Source organism: Dendrobates tinctorius, unplaced genomic scaffold (assembly GCF_039654945.1).
Source record: "Dendrobates tinctorius isolate UK_male_01 unplaced genomic scaffold, ASM3965494v1 ptg000424l, whole genome shotgun sequence".
NCBI classification, from domain to species: domain Eukaryota; kingdom Metazoa; phylum Chordata; class Amphibia; order Anura; family Dendrobatidae; genus Dendrobates; species Dendrobates tinctorius.
Window position 1 is genome coordinate 316,717 of NW_027362088.1, and position 18,289 is coordinate 335,005.

The 18,289-nt window shown below is 46.9% G+C and overlaps 1 protein-coding gene across 1 annotated transcript in view; it reads right to left on the reverse strand.

Moving 5' to 3' along the window:
* Window positions 1-18,289, reverse strand: part of ACAP1 (ArfGAP with coiled-coil, ankyrin repeat and PH domains 1) — a 316,878-nt gene that overhangs the window by 203,057 nt on the left and 95,532 nt on the right. The window contains exons 7-9 of the mRNA XM_073564058.1: window positions 11,932-11,976; window positions 11,535-11,630; window positions 11,143-11,217 (exon numbers count right to left, since the gene is read on the reverse strand). Of these exons, the coding sequence (XP_073420159.1) occupies window positions 11,143-11,217; window positions 11,535-11,630; window positions 11,932-11,976 (216 nt within the window). The remainder of the gene's footprint in view (window positions 1-11,142; window positions 11,218-11,534; window positions 11,631-11,931; window positions 11,977-18,289) is intronic.

The following is an 18,289-nucleotide window of genomic DNA, read 5'->3' on the forward strand; positions in this document are numbered from 1 at the left end:
CCGGCACTTCCGAATGCCAAGACTCTTGCTCAGGTGTTTATAAATGAGATTGTGAAGCTTCACTGGGTTCCCTCCAATGTGGTGTCAGATCGGGGGACCCAGTTTGTTTCCAAATTCTGGAGAACGTTCTGTTCTTGACTGGGGGTGCAGCTGTCCTTTTACTCTGTCATCCATCCCCAGTCGAATGGACAGACTGAACGCATTGTAGTGTGGCTAATGATCACATAGTTGGTGGGAGGTATGTGTCACAGAGGTGGCTTGTCCCGGAGTATCTTCTTTAGTGCACATAAGCACTGAGAGGTTCGTTTGATGCACCTGTGTTCGTGTTGTGGGTAGCTATGAGAGATGGACGGGTATGGCTACCCACATACCTCACTTCTGGGTGTGGTTACAGCCTATATAATGGAGAATGTTGTTTGGCACATGGTCTGTGTGTTGGGAGGGAGAAGGCCTCCTGTGTGTTTGGCTCCAGACCGAGACTGAATACTAGACGCTAACCAAGCCTGTGTGACCACAGGTCTGATGGAGCAGAGCCCTGCTATGGACGTTGTAACTTTGTTTTGCCTGATCTAAAGGCTGTTTACATTCGGTTTGTGCTTCTGGGGTTTATGAAGCAATAAACCCACATGAACTTTTAAAGGAACATGCCTGCTGTTTTCCTCCATATAATGCTCCATACACAATGGGCTCCATATAATGCTCCATACAGAATGGGCCTTATATAATGCTCCATATAGAATGGACTCCATATATTGCTCCATGCATAATGCTCCCTACAGAATAGTCCTATATAACGCTTCATACAGAATTGGCCCCATATAATGCTCCATACACAAAAAAATAAATAATTAAATACTTACCTCTCCTCGTTCCCCGCTGGCTGCAGCTCCGGTCTCCTCAGCTCCAATGTCTTCAGCCATATATTGCTCCCTACAGAATGGACCCCATATAATGCTCCATACAGAATTGGCCCATATAATGCTACATACATAAAAAATAAATAACTAAATACTTACCTCTCATTGTTACCTGCTGGCTGCAGCTTTGGTCTCCTCAGCTCTGATGTCTTCAGCCTATACTGACTCTCTGCACTGCTCAGTGCAGAGGGCACACTGTAATGACGTCATTGTGCCCTCTCTCCTGAGACGTCAGCGAGTTAGAAGACACGGAAAAGACCAGAGCAGCGGCCAGCAGGGAATGAGGAGAGGAGAGGTGAGTATTTCAAACAGTTAAGGCAAGGGTGGGGGCCTCATAGCGTGCCGGTGTCCCTAAAGGCAAGTTAGCCTCCCCACGTGCTCAGGGCCCTGTCACTTGCCCTGATGCACTGTGTGGTGACACCAGCCCTGTCCCTACTGTGCAACTCAACACTGGTGAGTGAGAAGATTAAGCAAAACAACAGCTTTCTCCCAGATAGAGGAGCTGGAGAAGGCATCAAGAGCCAAGACAGTCGGAAATGCTCAACTCAATGAAGTGGAGAATCTGTCCAGGACTGCCAGAAGCCAAAATTACTGCAATGCCTCCATGACTAATCATCTATGAAATGACAGAAGTGATAACCAAAAGAGGAATCCAAAATTCAGCCTAAGTGGACGCCCAATTGTCAGGAAGATATGAATTATTTTCCATTGTTCTGGAGGCACAGCCAGAGCTGGCCTACTGCTCCTTCCACAATTGGTTTCTATAGGCCCAAATTAATCATTCAGGACCTCTCTCTCTGTGAATTTCCACCCACCTCCCTTCAACCAAATGATCAGTTTATGGCCTGCCAGCACTGGCAGAGCTGAGTGCGTTTTCCCTCCAAGATAATCTTTGTTTCCTAAGCAAAATACTCAAAGTCGAATACAATAACACACATTAATCCCAGAAACATGAAAATTAGATTTCCAGGATCTCAGCACTTGGGGTTATGCATGGCAGTCTTTGCAGCTTTTAAGACTATCAGAAACCTGGGAAATGAATTTCTGCCCACCTGCAAGTCACATACAGTACAAACCGTGTTTGGACTCTAAAGAATGGTTAAATCACAATGGAAAAAATAATGCCAATACTGTTGGCCTGTGAGCTTCCAGGCCAAAGATATGAAGAAAAGAAGTTATTGATAACTTTCCAAGCTATGTGTAGCTCCCAGAAAACAGCCCACATGTGATGTGAGCAAAATGGGAGTTCCAAATTTTATGGCTGAAGCATAAAACGGGAACGTCTATCTTTGGGAATCATTCAGAGCCAGGAGAGACAGCTGAACACCATGCTGTGGTACTGGATCAGGTCTCTGGGAATTCTCCTCCCCTTTATCGACACGTCATACCTGTGACTGAGATTTAGTAAGTTTCGTATTTTTATCCCTTTTATTTCATAACTGTTTATATATATTTGTATTTTGTCTTTTTTATTTTATCATTCTTTTTATCTTCTGTAAACACTGCCGATTCTTCTGGAGGACAATCATAAATTTGCTAGCTTCGTTCTTGTTCTATGAGCGATCCGCCACCTACTCCATGCAAGTTCACGTTACCAAATGGGTGTCCGATCCACCTATAAGAGGTCGGTGGTGACAGCATAGTTTTCGTATTTATGTGGTGTTGGGGACTTGATGGTGATTGAATCGAGCTATATATATGTTCCTATCCGGAACCGGTGGTATATATACATCCCGTCACATCACTCGCTGCAATATTCAATATAAATTAGAGCAGCTGCTCTCATTGTCTTATCCTCTGGCAATACCCTTATTGGCCAGCAGGGTAAGGGGGCGCCAGAGAGCTGCAAGTTCCTGACAAAAAGATAAAGTGTTTTCATGACACCAATATTAATCAATGCCTGAAAAAAGTCAGATGGGTCTATTCACATGAATAATTAGCTGCACGTCCAGTGATTGCTACAGCATCCATCCACTCAAGTCCAGTGGTTATTATTGCCCACACCCTCACGTATAGTGGTTATTATAGGGTCCACACGCTCACGTCTAGTGGTTATTCTTGTCCACACCCTCACATACAGTGGTTATTGTTATTATTGTCCACACCCTCACGTTTAGTGGTTATTTGTATGAACACTCTCATGTCCAGTTGTTATTACAGTGTTTACAGGCTCAAATCCAGTTTTTATTAGTGTCAACACCCTCGCGTATAGTGGTTATTATAGAGTCCACATCCTCACATACAGTGGTTATTATTGTCCACACCCTCACATACAGTGCTTATTATTGTCCACACCCTCACGTATAGTGGTTATTATAGAGTCCACACGCTCACGTCAAGTGGTTATTCTTGTCCACATCCTCACATACAGTGGTTATTATAGAGTCCACACCCTCACGTATAGTGGTTATTGGTATCAACACTCTCACGTCCAGTGGTCATTACAATGTTCACACCCTCACTTCCAGTGGTTATTATTAGTGTCAACGTGATTATATCCAGTGGTTATTCTTGTCCACACCCTCACATACCGTGGTTATTATAGGGGCCACACGCTCACGTCCAGTGGTTATTCTTGTCCACACCTCAAATACCGTGGTTATTATAGGGGCCACACGCTCACGTCCAGTGATTATTCTTGTCCACACCCTCACATACCGTGGTTATTATAGGGGCCACACGCTCACGTCCAGTGATTATTAGTATCCAGACCTTCACACCCAGAGGTTGTGTCCACACGCTTACATCCACTGATTATTGGTGTGTCCACTTGTTCATGTTCAGTGCTTATTATGGGGTTCAGTGGTTATTATAGTGTCTACAGCTAATGTCCAATGATTATTTTTGGGTCCACACGCTCACTTCCAGTGGTTATTAGAGTCCACACGCTTATATCCAGTAACTAGTGTCGACACCCTCACATAAAGTGACTTTATAGGGGCCACACACTCACATTCAGATGTTATTGGTGTCCACTGACGCGCGTATTTCTAACCTCTTACCTGAGAGACCCCTCCTGACTGCACAGAGAGCACCTAATTTGCGAGGTTCGCTTGTGCGGAGTCATTTTGTTAGGCCCACTGTAAGAACCCAGCAGGATTTCGCTTACGGGGCTCCTTTCCGTGTGGGGAGTGTAATGTGTGTGGCTGCATGACCCACAGGATGGATGCGAATACCAGCTACGAGATTACATTAATTGTAAAAGGCGCATACGCATTAGTCTGTCCATGTTCTAAAGTTTACATTGGACAGACATCCCAAGAATTGCGTCATCGTGTGCAGCAGCACACTTCCAACATTAATTTGGCTGGATCAGACCAGGCCACGGGTAAAAGCTTGAGCTCAGTGGCTTCACATTTTTGGAATTTCATAATAGCCAAACTAGGGGCCTTACTGTGGTGGGTTTGCAGAGGATCAAACCCAATATTCGCAGAACTGACAGACTGAGCGAATTATTGCGGTTGGAGTCCAGATGGATTTTTCAATTGAACACGGTCAGACCTGGGGGCATCGATGAGGACTTGTCCTTCACTGGCTTCCTCATGGCCTGATTGGTGTTGACGTTCTTAGGGCCCTTCTTGTGTCGATTTGGTGCTTTTCATGTACCTCTATGCATTTTTTTTGCTATTTTCTATCATGATTTTCATTCGAGCCACTTTGGCCCTGCTTTGTTAGTTTGGGTTTGATAGGCCCTCTAGTTCCATCTAAAGGAAAATAGGAAAAAAGAAATCAGTTTTCCTCCTGATAGGATTTATACCATCAGTCACGTTGGTTGCTGTGCTGAATATCCTGAGTTTCTTGAATATACATTCTGATTAGTTACTGTTACAGAACTGACCGTTCAGTTTGGTCCTATGAATTATGGCATCATCGAGGTTTATGGAATATTTTTTCATCTTTGCTATTTTCCCTACTGTTTATATTGGTTACTGATTGTTGGAATCCATGACATTGCTTTACCCTTTTGATATATTTAAAGGTATATATATATCTCTTGCTGATTGTCTGCGTTTCCACCATTTCTAGGGTACATTGTTCACATGCTGCAGTTTTTGAGGTGCAGTTTCCATGTCATTAGTGCATTATTATTATTTTTTCTTCTTTATTTTTAGTATTTGCATTGATTTTTTTATTATATGTGATTCTGAGCGTGGACACTGCTGCAAGGTACTGGCGCTCTACTATCACTTTATTTTTCCAGGTTGACAGCATAAGTTTATGTTATGGAGCAGTGATGTCATTCTTGGTTGCTGGGCTATGTGAGGAGAAAGAGTTAAGAACCCCCCTCCCCCATGTTGTTACATGTGGGGCACCTCCTGGTCTCCGGCTTCTGAACTGCTAGCCTCTTGTTCACAATCTCTCAGGAATACAATGCTGCGCCGGCGTCGTGACTCATTCTGGACTCAGGCTATCCTCATCACAGCTGACGCTGCACTCAGGTGTCGCCGTGCGCTGTAGTGATTACAATTGTGCTATAAAGGGGACTTGACATCATTCCTGGCCACGTCCCCTGACGAAGCTGCGGGTCAGCAGCGACACGCGTTGGGCTCTGTGGGCAGTGTGAGGATGCTTGGGTGATTGTCATGTGATCCAGCAATTGCCTTCCCTCATCCATGGACCTACATGGTAATCATTTGGATTGTTCACATCCCTACAAGTGACTATTAGACTGATCGGACTTTACTGCTGCAGATTGTCCATATGTTTACCCCAAACATTTTATGCCTATTACATGGTGACAGAGGGCATTGTTGTGAACGCATATTATATTGTTGTGAATGCATTTTTTGAGACACTTGTTGATATAAACATTTCTTCCTTTGTATACCGCGTGTGTTCTCCGCTTTTGCTCCATTTGTGGTTTTTAATTGTTTTTATTGTACACTTGGATCTCTCTGGCTATTGGATGTCAATAAAAGCCTTTTTCACAGGGACATTCTGCTGTTGTGTGCATGTTATCCTGTGTCTCTTTTCTCCCTATTTTTCATTAGTGTCCACACGCTCATGTCCAGTGACCATTCTAGGGTCCAAACACTTACATCCAGTGGTTATTACTGTGTCATGATCCATGATGGATTATGACAGATAAAAGCACTAGTAACCTTTTTTTTTTCCTTAAGTTGGTGGTTTCAGTTCTAGTTTTGCCCCCGGTGGCCGTTAGGGTCGTTGCACTTTGTTTTCTTTGCTTTGCCTTTTGCCCCCAGTGGTCACTGGAGTTATAGCAGTTTTTGGCCCCTGATCATTTGACCATTCCCTTTTTCTATATAGGGTCATAGTCTATGAGCAGGTGTTGGTGATAGCGTCTTTTTGGGATTCCAACCACAGTGAAGGGACCATCAGGCTGAGGTGTGAAGCCACTGCAGAAACCTGGTGAAGTTAGCAGCTGGCTTGAAGGTTGGAATCACTGCTGAAACTGGTGTTGAACTCTGGCTGCCCGGTGAGATGGTGAAGGTGGCAGCTGCCTCTGAGGTGTCGAGCCACTGTGAAAAGTTAATCCGGTGATGCACTCTGCTGCCTGGTGCTGCAGCAGAGCAAGATAAGTCTTTTTGGTGTTTCCCCTGTTTGTATTTTTCCCTGGTGTGTATTAGTACAGTGGTGGGGCCAGTGCCTGCACCACCCAGCTCCCTAGCAAGGGATAGGTGTAGGGTGTGCTAGGATGACAGGTATCCAGCTCGGTGACAGGTGAGAAGCCTGTATAGGGAATGTTTGGAGTGTGAGGGACACTGCCTCAGGAGTGCAGGAGGTCTCCACGTCCCCGTTCCCTATCGCAGGGCCCACCGTTGTAGCTATTGCCCCTTCCCCCGTGTCTTGCTGTTTCAGTTACCGGCCTGCGGGTCATGTCACACAGGACGGGTCCACGTGACAGTAAGATCACTCATGTTCAGTGCTTATTATGGGATTCAGTGGTTATTACAGTGTCTACAGCTAACATCCAATGGTTATTATAGGGTAAACATGCGCACTTCCAGTGGTTATTAGTGTCCACATGCTCATGGTTCAATGGTTACTAGAATCAATACGCTAAAATCCAGTGGTTATTACATTTTCCAACAAGCTTATTATGGGATTCAGTGGTTTTTACATTGTCTACAGCTCACATCTAATGGTTATTATAGCGTCCATAGGCTCACTTCCAGTGGTTATTGGTGTCCACATGCTCATGTCCAGTGGCTATTACATTCTCCAGACACTACAGTGGTTATTATAGGGTCAACACGCTCATGTTCAGTGGTTATTAGTTTCCACACGCTCACGTCCAGTGGTTATTACAGTGTCTACAGCTCACGTCCAGTGGTTATTACAGTGTCTACAGCTCACGTCCAGTGGTTATTACAGTGTCTACAGCTCACGTCCAGTGGTTATTACAGTGTCTACAGCTCACGTCCAGTGGTTATTACAGTGTCTACAGCTCATGTCCAGTGGTTATTACAGTGTCTACAGCTCACGTCCAGTGGTTATTACAGTGTCTACAGCTCACATCCAGTGGTTATTACAGTGTCTACAGCTCACGTCCAGTGGTTATTACAGTGTCTACAGCTCACGTCCAGTGGTTATTACAGTGTCTACAGCTCACGTCCAGTGGTTATTACAGTGTCTACAGCTCATGTCCAGTGGTTATTACAGTGTCTACAGCTCACATCCAGTGGTTATTACAGTGTCTACAGCTCATGTCCAGTGGTTATAACAGTGTCTACAGCTCACGTCCAGTGGTTATTACAGTGTCTACAGCTCACGTCCAGTGGTTATAACAGTGTCTACAGCTCACGTCCAGTGGTTATTACAGTGTCTACAGCTCACGTCCAGTGGTTATTACAGTGTCTACAGCTCACGTCCAGTGGTTATTGCAGTGTCTACAGCTCACGTCCAGTGGTTATTACAGTGTCTACAGCTCACGTCCAGTGGTTATTTTGGGGTCTATATGCTCATGTCCAGTGGTTATTACAGTGTCTACAGCTCACGTCCAGTGGTTATTACAGTGTCTACAGCTCACGTCCAGTGGTTATTACAGTGTCTACAGCTCACGTCCAGTGGTTATTACAGTGTCTACAGCTCACGTCCAGTGGTTATTACAGTGTCTACAGCTCACGTCCAGTGGTTATTACAGTGTCTACAGCTCACGTCCAGTGGTTATTACAGTGTCTACAGCTCACGTCCAGTGGTTATTACAGTGTCTACAGCTCACGTCCAGTGGTTATTACAGTGTCTACAGCTCACGTCCAGTGGTTATTGCAGTGTCTACAGCTCACGTCCAGTGGTTATTACAGTGTCTACAGCTCACGTCCAGTGGTTATTACAGTGTCTACAGCTCACGTCCAGTGGTTATTACAGTGTCTACAGCTCACGTCCAGTGGTTATTACAGTGTCTACAGCTCACGTCCAGTGGTTATTACAGTGTCTACAGCTCACGTCCAGTGGTTATTACAGTGTCTACAGCTCACATCCAGTGGTTATTACAGTGTCTACAGCTCACGTCCAGTGGTTATTACAGTGTCTACAGCTCACGTCCAGTGGTTATTGCAGTGTCTACAGCTCACGTCCAGTGGTTATTGCAGTGTCTACAGCTCACGTCCAGTGGTTATTACAGTGTCTACAGCTCACGTCCAGTGGTTATTGCAGTGTCTACAGCTCACGTCCAGTGGTTATTACAGTGTCTACAGCTCACGTCCAGTGGTTATTTTGGGGTCTATATGCTCATGTCCAGTGGTTATAACAGTGTCTACAGCTCACGTCCAGTGGTTATTACAGTGTCTACAGCTCACGTCCAGTGGTTATTACAGTGTCTACAGCTCACGTCCAGTGGTTATTACAGTGTCTACAGCTCACGTCCAGTGGTTATTACAGTGTCTACAGCTCACGTCCAGTGGTTATTACAGTGTCTACAGCTCACGTCCAGTGGTTATTACAGTGTCTACAGCTCACGTCCAGTGGTTATTTTGGGGTCTATATGCTCATGTCCAGTGGTTATTACAGTGTCTACAGCTCACGTCCAGTGGTTATTACAGTGTCTACAGCTCACGTCCAGTGGTTATTACAGTGTCTACAGCTCACGTCCAGTGGTTATTACAGTGTCTACAGCTCACGTCCAGTGGTTATTGCAGTGTCTACAGCTCACATCCAGTGGTTATTACAGTGTCTACAGCTCACGTCCAGTGGTTATTGCAGTGTCTACAGCTCACATCCAGTGGTTATTACAGTGTCTACAGCTCACGTCCAGTGGTTATTACAGTGTCTGTATGGTGAAGTCCAGTAGTTATTAGTGTCCACATGTTCAGTTCTAGTGGATATGACCGGGTCCACATGCCTATGTCCAGTGGGTATTACAGTATCTACTGCTCACATCCAATGAGTATTACAGTGTTCACATGCTCATATCTGGTGGGTATTACAGTGCACATATAGTGACATCCAGTGGTTACCACTTACCAGGGTCCACGCGCTCCCATCCGGTGGGTATTAGTGTCCACATGCTCATGTCATGTGGTTACAGTTGGGCTCAAAAGTTTACACACCCGGGCAGGATTTTTGCTTTCTTGGCCTTTTTTCAGAGAATATGAATGATAACACCAAACCTTTTTCTCCACTAATGGTTAGCGGTTGGGTGAAGCCATTTATTGTCAGACTACTGTGTTTTCTCTTTTTATATCCTAATGACAACCCAAAACATCCAAATAACCCTGATCAAAAGATGACATACCACATTTTTTAATACCGTGTATCGCCCCCTCTAACATCAATGACAGCTTGAAGTCTTTTGTGGTAGTTGTGGATGAGGTTCTTTATTTTCTCAGATGGTAAAGCTGCCCACTCTTCTTGGCAAAAAGCCTCCAGTTCCTGTAACTTCCTGGGCTGTCTAGCATGAGCTGAGTGCTTGAGATCTCGCCAGAGTGGCTCAATGATATTGAGGTCAGGAGACTGAGATGGCCACTCCAGAACCTTCACTTTGTTCTGCTGTAGCCAATGACAGGTCGACTTGACCTTGTGTTTTGGATCGTTGTCATGGTGGAATGTCAAAGTACGTCCCATGCGCAGCTTCTGGGCTGATTATTGCAAATTTGCCACCGGTATTTTCTGATAACGTGCTGCATTCATCTTTCCTTCAACTTTGATCAAGTTTCCTGTGCCTTTGTAGCTTACACATCCCCAAAACATCAGCAATCCACCTCCATGCTTTACAGTAGGAATGGTGTTCTTTTCATCATAGGCCTTGTTGACCTTTCTCCAAATGTAACGTTTAAGGTTGTTTCCAAAAAGTTCAATTTTGGTCTCATCACTCCAAAATACCTTTTTCCAGAAGTTTTGAGGCTTGTCTCTGTGCTGTTTTTCGTATTGTAGGCGAGATACTTTGTGGCATTTGCGCAGTAATGGCTTTCTTCTGGTGATTCGACCATGCAGCCCATTTTTCTTCAAGTGCCTCCTAATTGTGCATCTTGAAACAGCCACACTGCTAGTTTTCAGAGAGTCCAGTATTTCAGCTGATGTTATTTGTGGATTTTTCTTTCAATCCCGAACAAGTTTCTTGGCAGTTGTGGAAAAAAATTTTGTTGGTCTACCTGACCGTGGATTTGATTTTACAGAGCCCCTGATTTTCCATTTATTAATCACAGTTTGAACGCTGCTGACTGGTATTATCAATTCCTTGAATATCTTTTTGTATCCCTTTCCTGTTTTATACAGTTCAACTACCTTTTCCCGTAGATTCGTTGACAATTCTTTTGCTTTCCCCATGAATCACAATCCAGAAACATCAGTGGCTGGATGAAAGATGCAAGAGCCTGTCTGGATCCCAGAAAGTCACTCAGATTTTATTCACACACTGATTACAAGTAAACAGGTCACAGGTAAAGATGTTACCTTTAGTAGCCAATCAGACCCATTTGTGTCAACTTCTGTGCATGTTATCAGGCCAAAATCACCAGGGTGTGTGAACTTTTGATCAGGGTCTTTTGGATGTTTTGAGTTGTCATTATGATTTAAAATGAGTCAAACAGTAGTTTGACAATAAATGGCTTCACCAATCACTATACATGAGTGGAGAAAACATTTTGGTTTTATCATTCATATTCTCTGAAAAAAGGGCAAGAAACCAAAAATTCTGACTGGGTATGTAAACTTTGAGGACAACTGTATTTGTGTTGACAGTTCACATCCGGTGGGTATCAGTGCCCACATACTCACGTCCAGTGGTTATTATAGGGTCCAACTGCTCATGTCCAGTGAAACTCACTTTGTGCTTCATGCTGATCAGCTTCTGCTCCAAGTCTCGGTTCTCACGAGCTCCTTCCAACACTTTTTGATGAACCTGTAAATACAAAGGGCAAAATGATAAAGGGCTTTTTTTAGGACTTCAAAGACGCCATCTCTAAAGACTTCCAGGTTCTTGTTTGTTTTACAGGGTTCTGAGGTTGGCAGTCTACAGCAGGGCTCCCCAACTCCAGTCCTCAAGGCCCACCAACAGATCATGTTTTCAGGATTTCCTGAGAATTGCTCAGGTGATAATTTCTTCACCTGTGCAATACAAAGGAAATCCTGAAAACATGATCTGTTGGTGGGCCTTGAGGACTGGAGTTGGGGAACCCTGGTCTACAGGACGGCCCTACACACTTCCACTAGACTCACCTGTGCCGCCAGCCCCTTCCGATAGTCATCCAGGTTGTGCAGTACCATATGACTCTGCGCCTGGAAGCAGGCCTGAGCGTCGATCAGTTGCAGCATCTAGCAGTGAAGCAATGGATGTTAGACCTCAGTAAGTGGAAATGTCCTCCATGATAATGTCCCCTGATCCTTACTGGTGACCTCACATCCCAGTAAAGCCTGTGCCCATCGCTTGCTCTAAAGCTCTCTCTGATGGACCCCTCGATATGACGCTATAGACCATCATATCTGTCTTCTCCCATTATACAGACTAAGATTATTCCCGGGGTTAAATAGATCAGATCTCCGCACTCGTGTCCCTCATTCTATCATGCACCTTTCTCCACATCCTCGGATCCCCAAAACTTCCAGAAAAACTCACAAATTCCAGAATATCAAATTTCTTCTTCCCTTGGATGATGTTAATCTGAAAGAAAAGTGATGAAGGAAAAAGCAAGAATTTGTGGATGCGAGTCAGATCTGGTATTACAGATCACGTCTCATTATGGTGGCGGCTGGGTATCACAGATGTAACCGCCAATTATTGTGCCGATCCGGAATTACAGATGTGAAGGCTTGCTATAGTATCGGCCCCATATTACTGATGAGACATCTCATTATGGTGTCGGCCCGGTATTACAGATGTGACGTCTCGGTATGGTGTCGGCCCGGTATTACAGATGTGACGTCTCGGTATGGTGTCGGCCCGGTATTACTGATGAGACATCTCATTATGGTGTCGGCCCGGTATTACAGATGTGAGGTCTCGTTATGGTGTCGCCAAGTATTACAGATGTGACGTCTCATTATGGCATTGTTCTGATATTACAGATGTGAGGTCTCATTATGGCATTGTTCTGGTATTACAGATGTGACGTCTCGTTATGGTGTCGGCCCGGTATTACAGATGTGACGTCTCATTATGGTGTCGGCCCGGTATTACAGATGTGACGTCTCGTTATGGTGTCGGCCCGGTATTACAGATGTGACGTCTCATTATGGTGTCGGCCCGGTATTACAGATGTGACGTCTCGTTATGGTGTCGGCCCGGTATTATAGATGTGAGGTCTCGTTATGGTGTCGGCCCGGTATTACAGATGTGAGGTCTCGTTATGGTGTCGGCCCGGTATTACAGATGTGACGTCTCGTTATGGTGTCGGCCCGGTATTACAGATGTGACGTCTCATTATGGCGTTGTTCTGGTATTACAGATGTGAGGTCTCGTTATGGTGTCGCCAAGTATTACAGATGTGACGTCTCATTATGGCATTGTTCTGGTATTACAGATGTGAGGTCTCATTATGGTGTCGGCCCGGTATTAAAGATGTGACGTCTCGGTATGGTGTCGGCCCGGTATTACAGATGTGACGTCTCATTATGGCATTGTTCTGGTATTACAGATGTGACGTCTCATTATGGTGTCGGCCCGGTATTATAGATGTGAGGTCTCGTTATGGTGTCGGCCCGGTATTACAGATGTGACGTCTCGTTATGGTGTTGTTCTGGTATTACAGATGTGACGTCTCGTTATGGTGTCGGCCTAGTATTACAGATGTGACGTCTCGTTATGGTGTCGGCCCGGTATTACAGATGTGACGTCTCGTTATGGTGTCGGCCCGCTATTACAGATGTGACGTCCTGTTATGGTATCGGCCCGGTATTACAGATGTGACGTCTCGTTATGGTGTCGGCCCGGTATTACAGATGTGACGTCCTGTTATGGTATCGGCCCGGTATTACAGATGTGACGTCTCGTTATGGTGTCGGCCCGGTATTACAGATGTGACGTCTCGTTATGGTGTCGGCCCGGTATTACAGATGTGACGTCTCATTATGGTGTCGGCCCGGTATTACAGATGTGACGTCTCATTATGGTGTCGGCCCGGTATTACAGATGTGACCTCTCGGTATGGTGTCGGCCCGGTATTACAGATGTTACGTCTCGCTATGGTGCCGGCCCGGTATTACAGATGTGACGTCTCGTTATGGTGCCGGCCCGGTATTACAGATGTGACGTCTCGTTATGGTGCCGGCCCGGTATTACAGATGTGACGTCTCGCTATGTCGACGGCCCGGTATTACAGATGTGACGTCTCGGTATGGTGTCGGCCCGGTATTACAGATGTGACGTCTCATTATGGTGTCGGCCCGGTATTACAGATGTGACATCTCATTATGGTGTCGGCCCGGTATTACAGATGTGACGTCTCATTATGGTGTCGGCCCGGTATTACAGATGTGAGGTCTCGTTATGGCGTCGGCCCGGTATTACAGATGTGACATCTTGTTATGGTGTCGGCCCGGTATTACAGATGTGACGTCGCATTATGGTGTCGGCCCGGTATTACAGATGTGAGGTCTCATTATGGCGTCGGCCCTGTATTACAGATGTGACGTCTCGGTATGGTGTCGGCCCGGTATTACAGATGTGACGTCTCGGTATGGTGTCGGCCCGGTATTATAGATGTGAGGTCTCGTTATGGCGTCGGCCCGGTATTACAGATGTGACGTCTCGGTATGGTGTCGGCCCGGTATTATAGATGTGACGTCTCGTTATGGCGTCGGCCCGGTATTACAGATGTGACGTCTCATTATGGCGTCGGCCCGGTATTACAGATGTGAGGTCTCGTTATGGCGTCGGCCCGGTATTACAGATGTGACGTCTCATTATGGCGTCGGCCCGGTATTACAGATGTGACGTCTCGGTATGGTGTCGGCCCGGTATTATAGATGTGACGTCTCGTTATGGCGTCGGCCCGGTATTACAGATGTGACGTCTCATTATGGTGTCGGCCCGGTATTACAGATGTGACGTCTCATTATGGTGTCGGCCCGGTATTACAGATGTGAGGTCTCGTTATGGTGTCGGCCCGGTATTACAGATGTGACGTCTCGGTATGGTGTCGGCCCGGTATTACAGATGTGATATCTCATTATGGTGTCGGCCCGGTATTACAGATGTGACGTCTCATTATGGTGTCGGCCCGGTATTACAGATGTGACGTCTCATTATGGTGTCGGCCCGGTATTACAGATGTGACGTCTCGCTATGGTGTCGGCCCGGTATTACAGATGTGACGTCTCATTATGGTGTCTGCACGGTATTACAGATGTGACGTCTCGGTATGGTGTCGGCCCAGTATTACAGATGTGACGTCTCGGTATGGTGTCGGCCCGGTATTACAGATGTGACGTCTCGTTATGGTGCCGGCCCGGTATTACAGATGTGACGTCTCGCTATGGCGACGGCCCGGTATTACAGATGTGACGTCTCGTTATTGTGTCGGCCCGGTATTACAGATGTGACGTCTCATTATGGTGTCGGCCCGGTATTACAGATGTGACATCTCGGTATGGTGTCGGCCCGGTATTACAGATGTGACGTCTCATTATGGTGCCGGCCCGGTATTACACATGTGAGGTCTCGTTATGGCGACGGCCCGGTATTACAGATGTGACGTCTCGTTATGGCGACGGCCCGGTATTACAGATGTGACGTCTCGGTATGGTGTCGGCCCGGTATTACAGATGTGACGTCTCATTATGGTGTCGGCCCGGTATTACAGATGTGACGTCTCATTATGGTGTCGGCCCGGTATTACAGATGTGACGTCTCGTTATGGTGTCGGCCCGGTATTACAGATGTGACGTCTCGGTATGTTGTCGGCCCGGTATTACAGATGTGCCGTCTCATTATGGTGTCGGCCCGGTATTACAGATGTGACGTCTCATTATGGTGTCGGCCCGGTATTACAGATGTGACGTCTCATTATGGTGTCGGCCCGGTATTACAGATGTGACGTCTTGTTATGGTGTCGGCCCGGTATTACAGATGTGACGTCTCGGTATGGTGTCGGCCCGGTATTACAGATGTGACGTCTCATTATGGTGTCGGCCCGGTATTACAGATGTGACATCTTATTATGGTGTCGGCCCGGCATTACAGATGTGACGTCTCATTATGGTGTCGGCCCGGTATTACAGATGTGACGTCTCATTATGGTGTCGGCCCGGTATTACAGATGTGAGGTCTCGTTATGGCGTCGGCCCGGTATTACAGATGTGACATCTCATTATGGTGTCGGCCCGGTATTACAGATGTGACGTCTCATTATGGTGTCGGCCCGGTATTATAGATGTGAGGTCTCGTTATGGCGTCGGCCCGGTATTACAGATGTGACATCTCGTTATGGTGTCGGCACGGTATTACAGATGTGACGTCTCATTATGGTGTCGGCCCGGTATTAAAGATGTGAGGTCTCGTTATGGCGTCGGCCCGGTATTACAGATGTGACATCTCGTTATGGTGTCGGCCCGGTATTACAGATGTGACGTCTCATTATGGTGTCGGCCCGGTATTATAGATGTGAGGTCTCGTTATGGCGTCGGCCCGGTATTATAGATGTGACGTCTCGTTATGGCGTCGGCCCGGTATTACAGATGTGACGTCTCGGTATGGTGTCGGCCCGGTATTACAGATGTGACGTCTCATTATGGTGTCGGCCCGGTATTACAGATGTGAGGTCTCGTTATGGTGTCGGCCCGGTATTACAGATGTGACATCTCATTATGGTGTCGGCCCGGTATTACAGATGTGACGTCTCGGTATGGTGTCGGCCCGGTATTACAGATGTGAGGTCTCGTTATGGTGTCGGCCCGGTATTACAGATGTGACGTCTCGTTATGGTGTCGGCCCGGTATTACAGATGTGACGTCTCGTTATGGTGTCGGCCCGGTATTACAGATGTGACGTCTCATTATGGTGTCGGCCCGGTATTACAGATGTGACGTCTCGTTATGGTGTCGGCCCGGTATTACAGATGTGACGTCTCATTATGGTGTCGGCCCGGTATTACAGATGTGACGTCTCGTTATGGTGTCGGCCCGGTATTACAGATGTGACGTCTCGGTATGGTGTCGGCCCGGTATTACAGATGTGACGTCTCATTATGGCGTTGGCCCGGTATTACAGATGTGACGTCTCATTATGGCGTTGGCCCGGTATTACAGATGTGACGTCTCATTATGGCGTCGGCCCGGTATTACAGATGTGACGTCTCATTATGGTGTCGGCCCGGTATTACAGATGTGACGTCTCATTATGGTGTCGGCCCGGTATTACAGATGTGAGGTCTCGTTATGGTGTCGGCCCGGTATTACAGATGTGACGTCTCGGTATGGTGTCGGCCCGGTATTACAGATGTGACGTCTCGTTATGGTGTCGGCCCGGTATTACAGATGTGACGTCTCGGTATGGTGTCGGCCCGGTATTACAGATGTGACGTCTCGCTATGGTGCCGGCCCGGTATTACAGATGTGAGGTCTTGTTATGGTGTCGGCCCGGTATTACAGATGTGAGGGCTTGTTATGGTGTCGGCCCGGTATTCCAGGTGTGACGTCTCGGTATGGTGTCGGCCCGGTATTACAGATGTGACGTCTCATTATGGCGTCGGCCCGGTATTACAGATGTGACGTCTCATTATGGTGTCGGCCCGGTATTACAGATGTGACGTCTCGTTATGGTGTCGGCCCGGTATTACAGATGTGACGTCTCGGTATGGTGTCGGCCCGGTATTACAGATGTGACGTCTCGGTATGGTGTCGGCCCGGTATTACAGATGTGACGTCTCGTTATGGTGTCGGCCCGGTATTACAGATGTGACGTCTCGGTATGGTGTCGGCCCGGTATTACAGATGTGACATCTCATTATGGTGTCGGCCCGGTATTACAGATGTGACGTCTCGTTATGGTGTCGGCCTAGTATTACAGATGTGACGTCTCATTATGGTGTCGGCCCGGTATTATAGATGTGACGTCTCGTTATGGTGTCGGCCCGGTATTACAGATGTGACGTCTCGTTATGGTGTCGGCCCGGTATTACAGATGTGACGTCTCGGTATGGTGTCGGCCCGGTATTACAGATGTGACGTCTCATTATGGCGTCGGCCCGGTATTACAGATGTGACATCTCGTTATTGTGTCGGCCCGGTATTACAGATGTGACGTCTCGCTATGGTGTCGGCCCGGTATTACAGATGTGACGTCTCGGTATGGTGTCGGCCCGGTATTACAGATGTGACGTCTCGGTATGGTGTCGGCCCGGTATTACAGATGTGACGTCTCGTTATGGTGTCTGCCCGGTATTACAGATGTGACGTCTCGGTATGGTGTCGGCCCGGTATTACAGATGTGACGTCTCGTTATGGTGTCGGCCCGGTATTACAGATGTGACGTCTCGGTATGGTGTCGGCCCGGTATTACAGATGTGACGTCTCGCTATGGTGCCGGCCCGGTATTACAGATGTGAGGTCTTGTTATGGTGTCGGCCCGGTATTACAGATGTGAGGTCTTGTTATGGTGTCGGCCCGGTATTCCAGGTGTGACGTCTCGGTATGGTGTCGGCCCGGTATTACAGATGTGACGTCTCATTATGGCGTCGGCCCGGTATTACAGATGTGACGCCTCATTATGGTGTCGGCCCGGTATTACAGATGTGAGGTCTCGTTATGGTGTCGGCCCGGTATTCCAGGTGTGACGTCTCGTTATGGTGTTGGCCCGGTATTACAGATGTGACGTCTCATTATGGTGTCGGCCCAGTATTACAGATGTGACGTCTCATTATGGTGTCGGCCCGGTATTACAGATGTGACGTCTCGTTATGGTGTCGGCCCGGTATTACAGATGTGACGTCTCGGTATGGTGTCGGCCCGGTATTACAGATGTGACGTCTCATTATGGT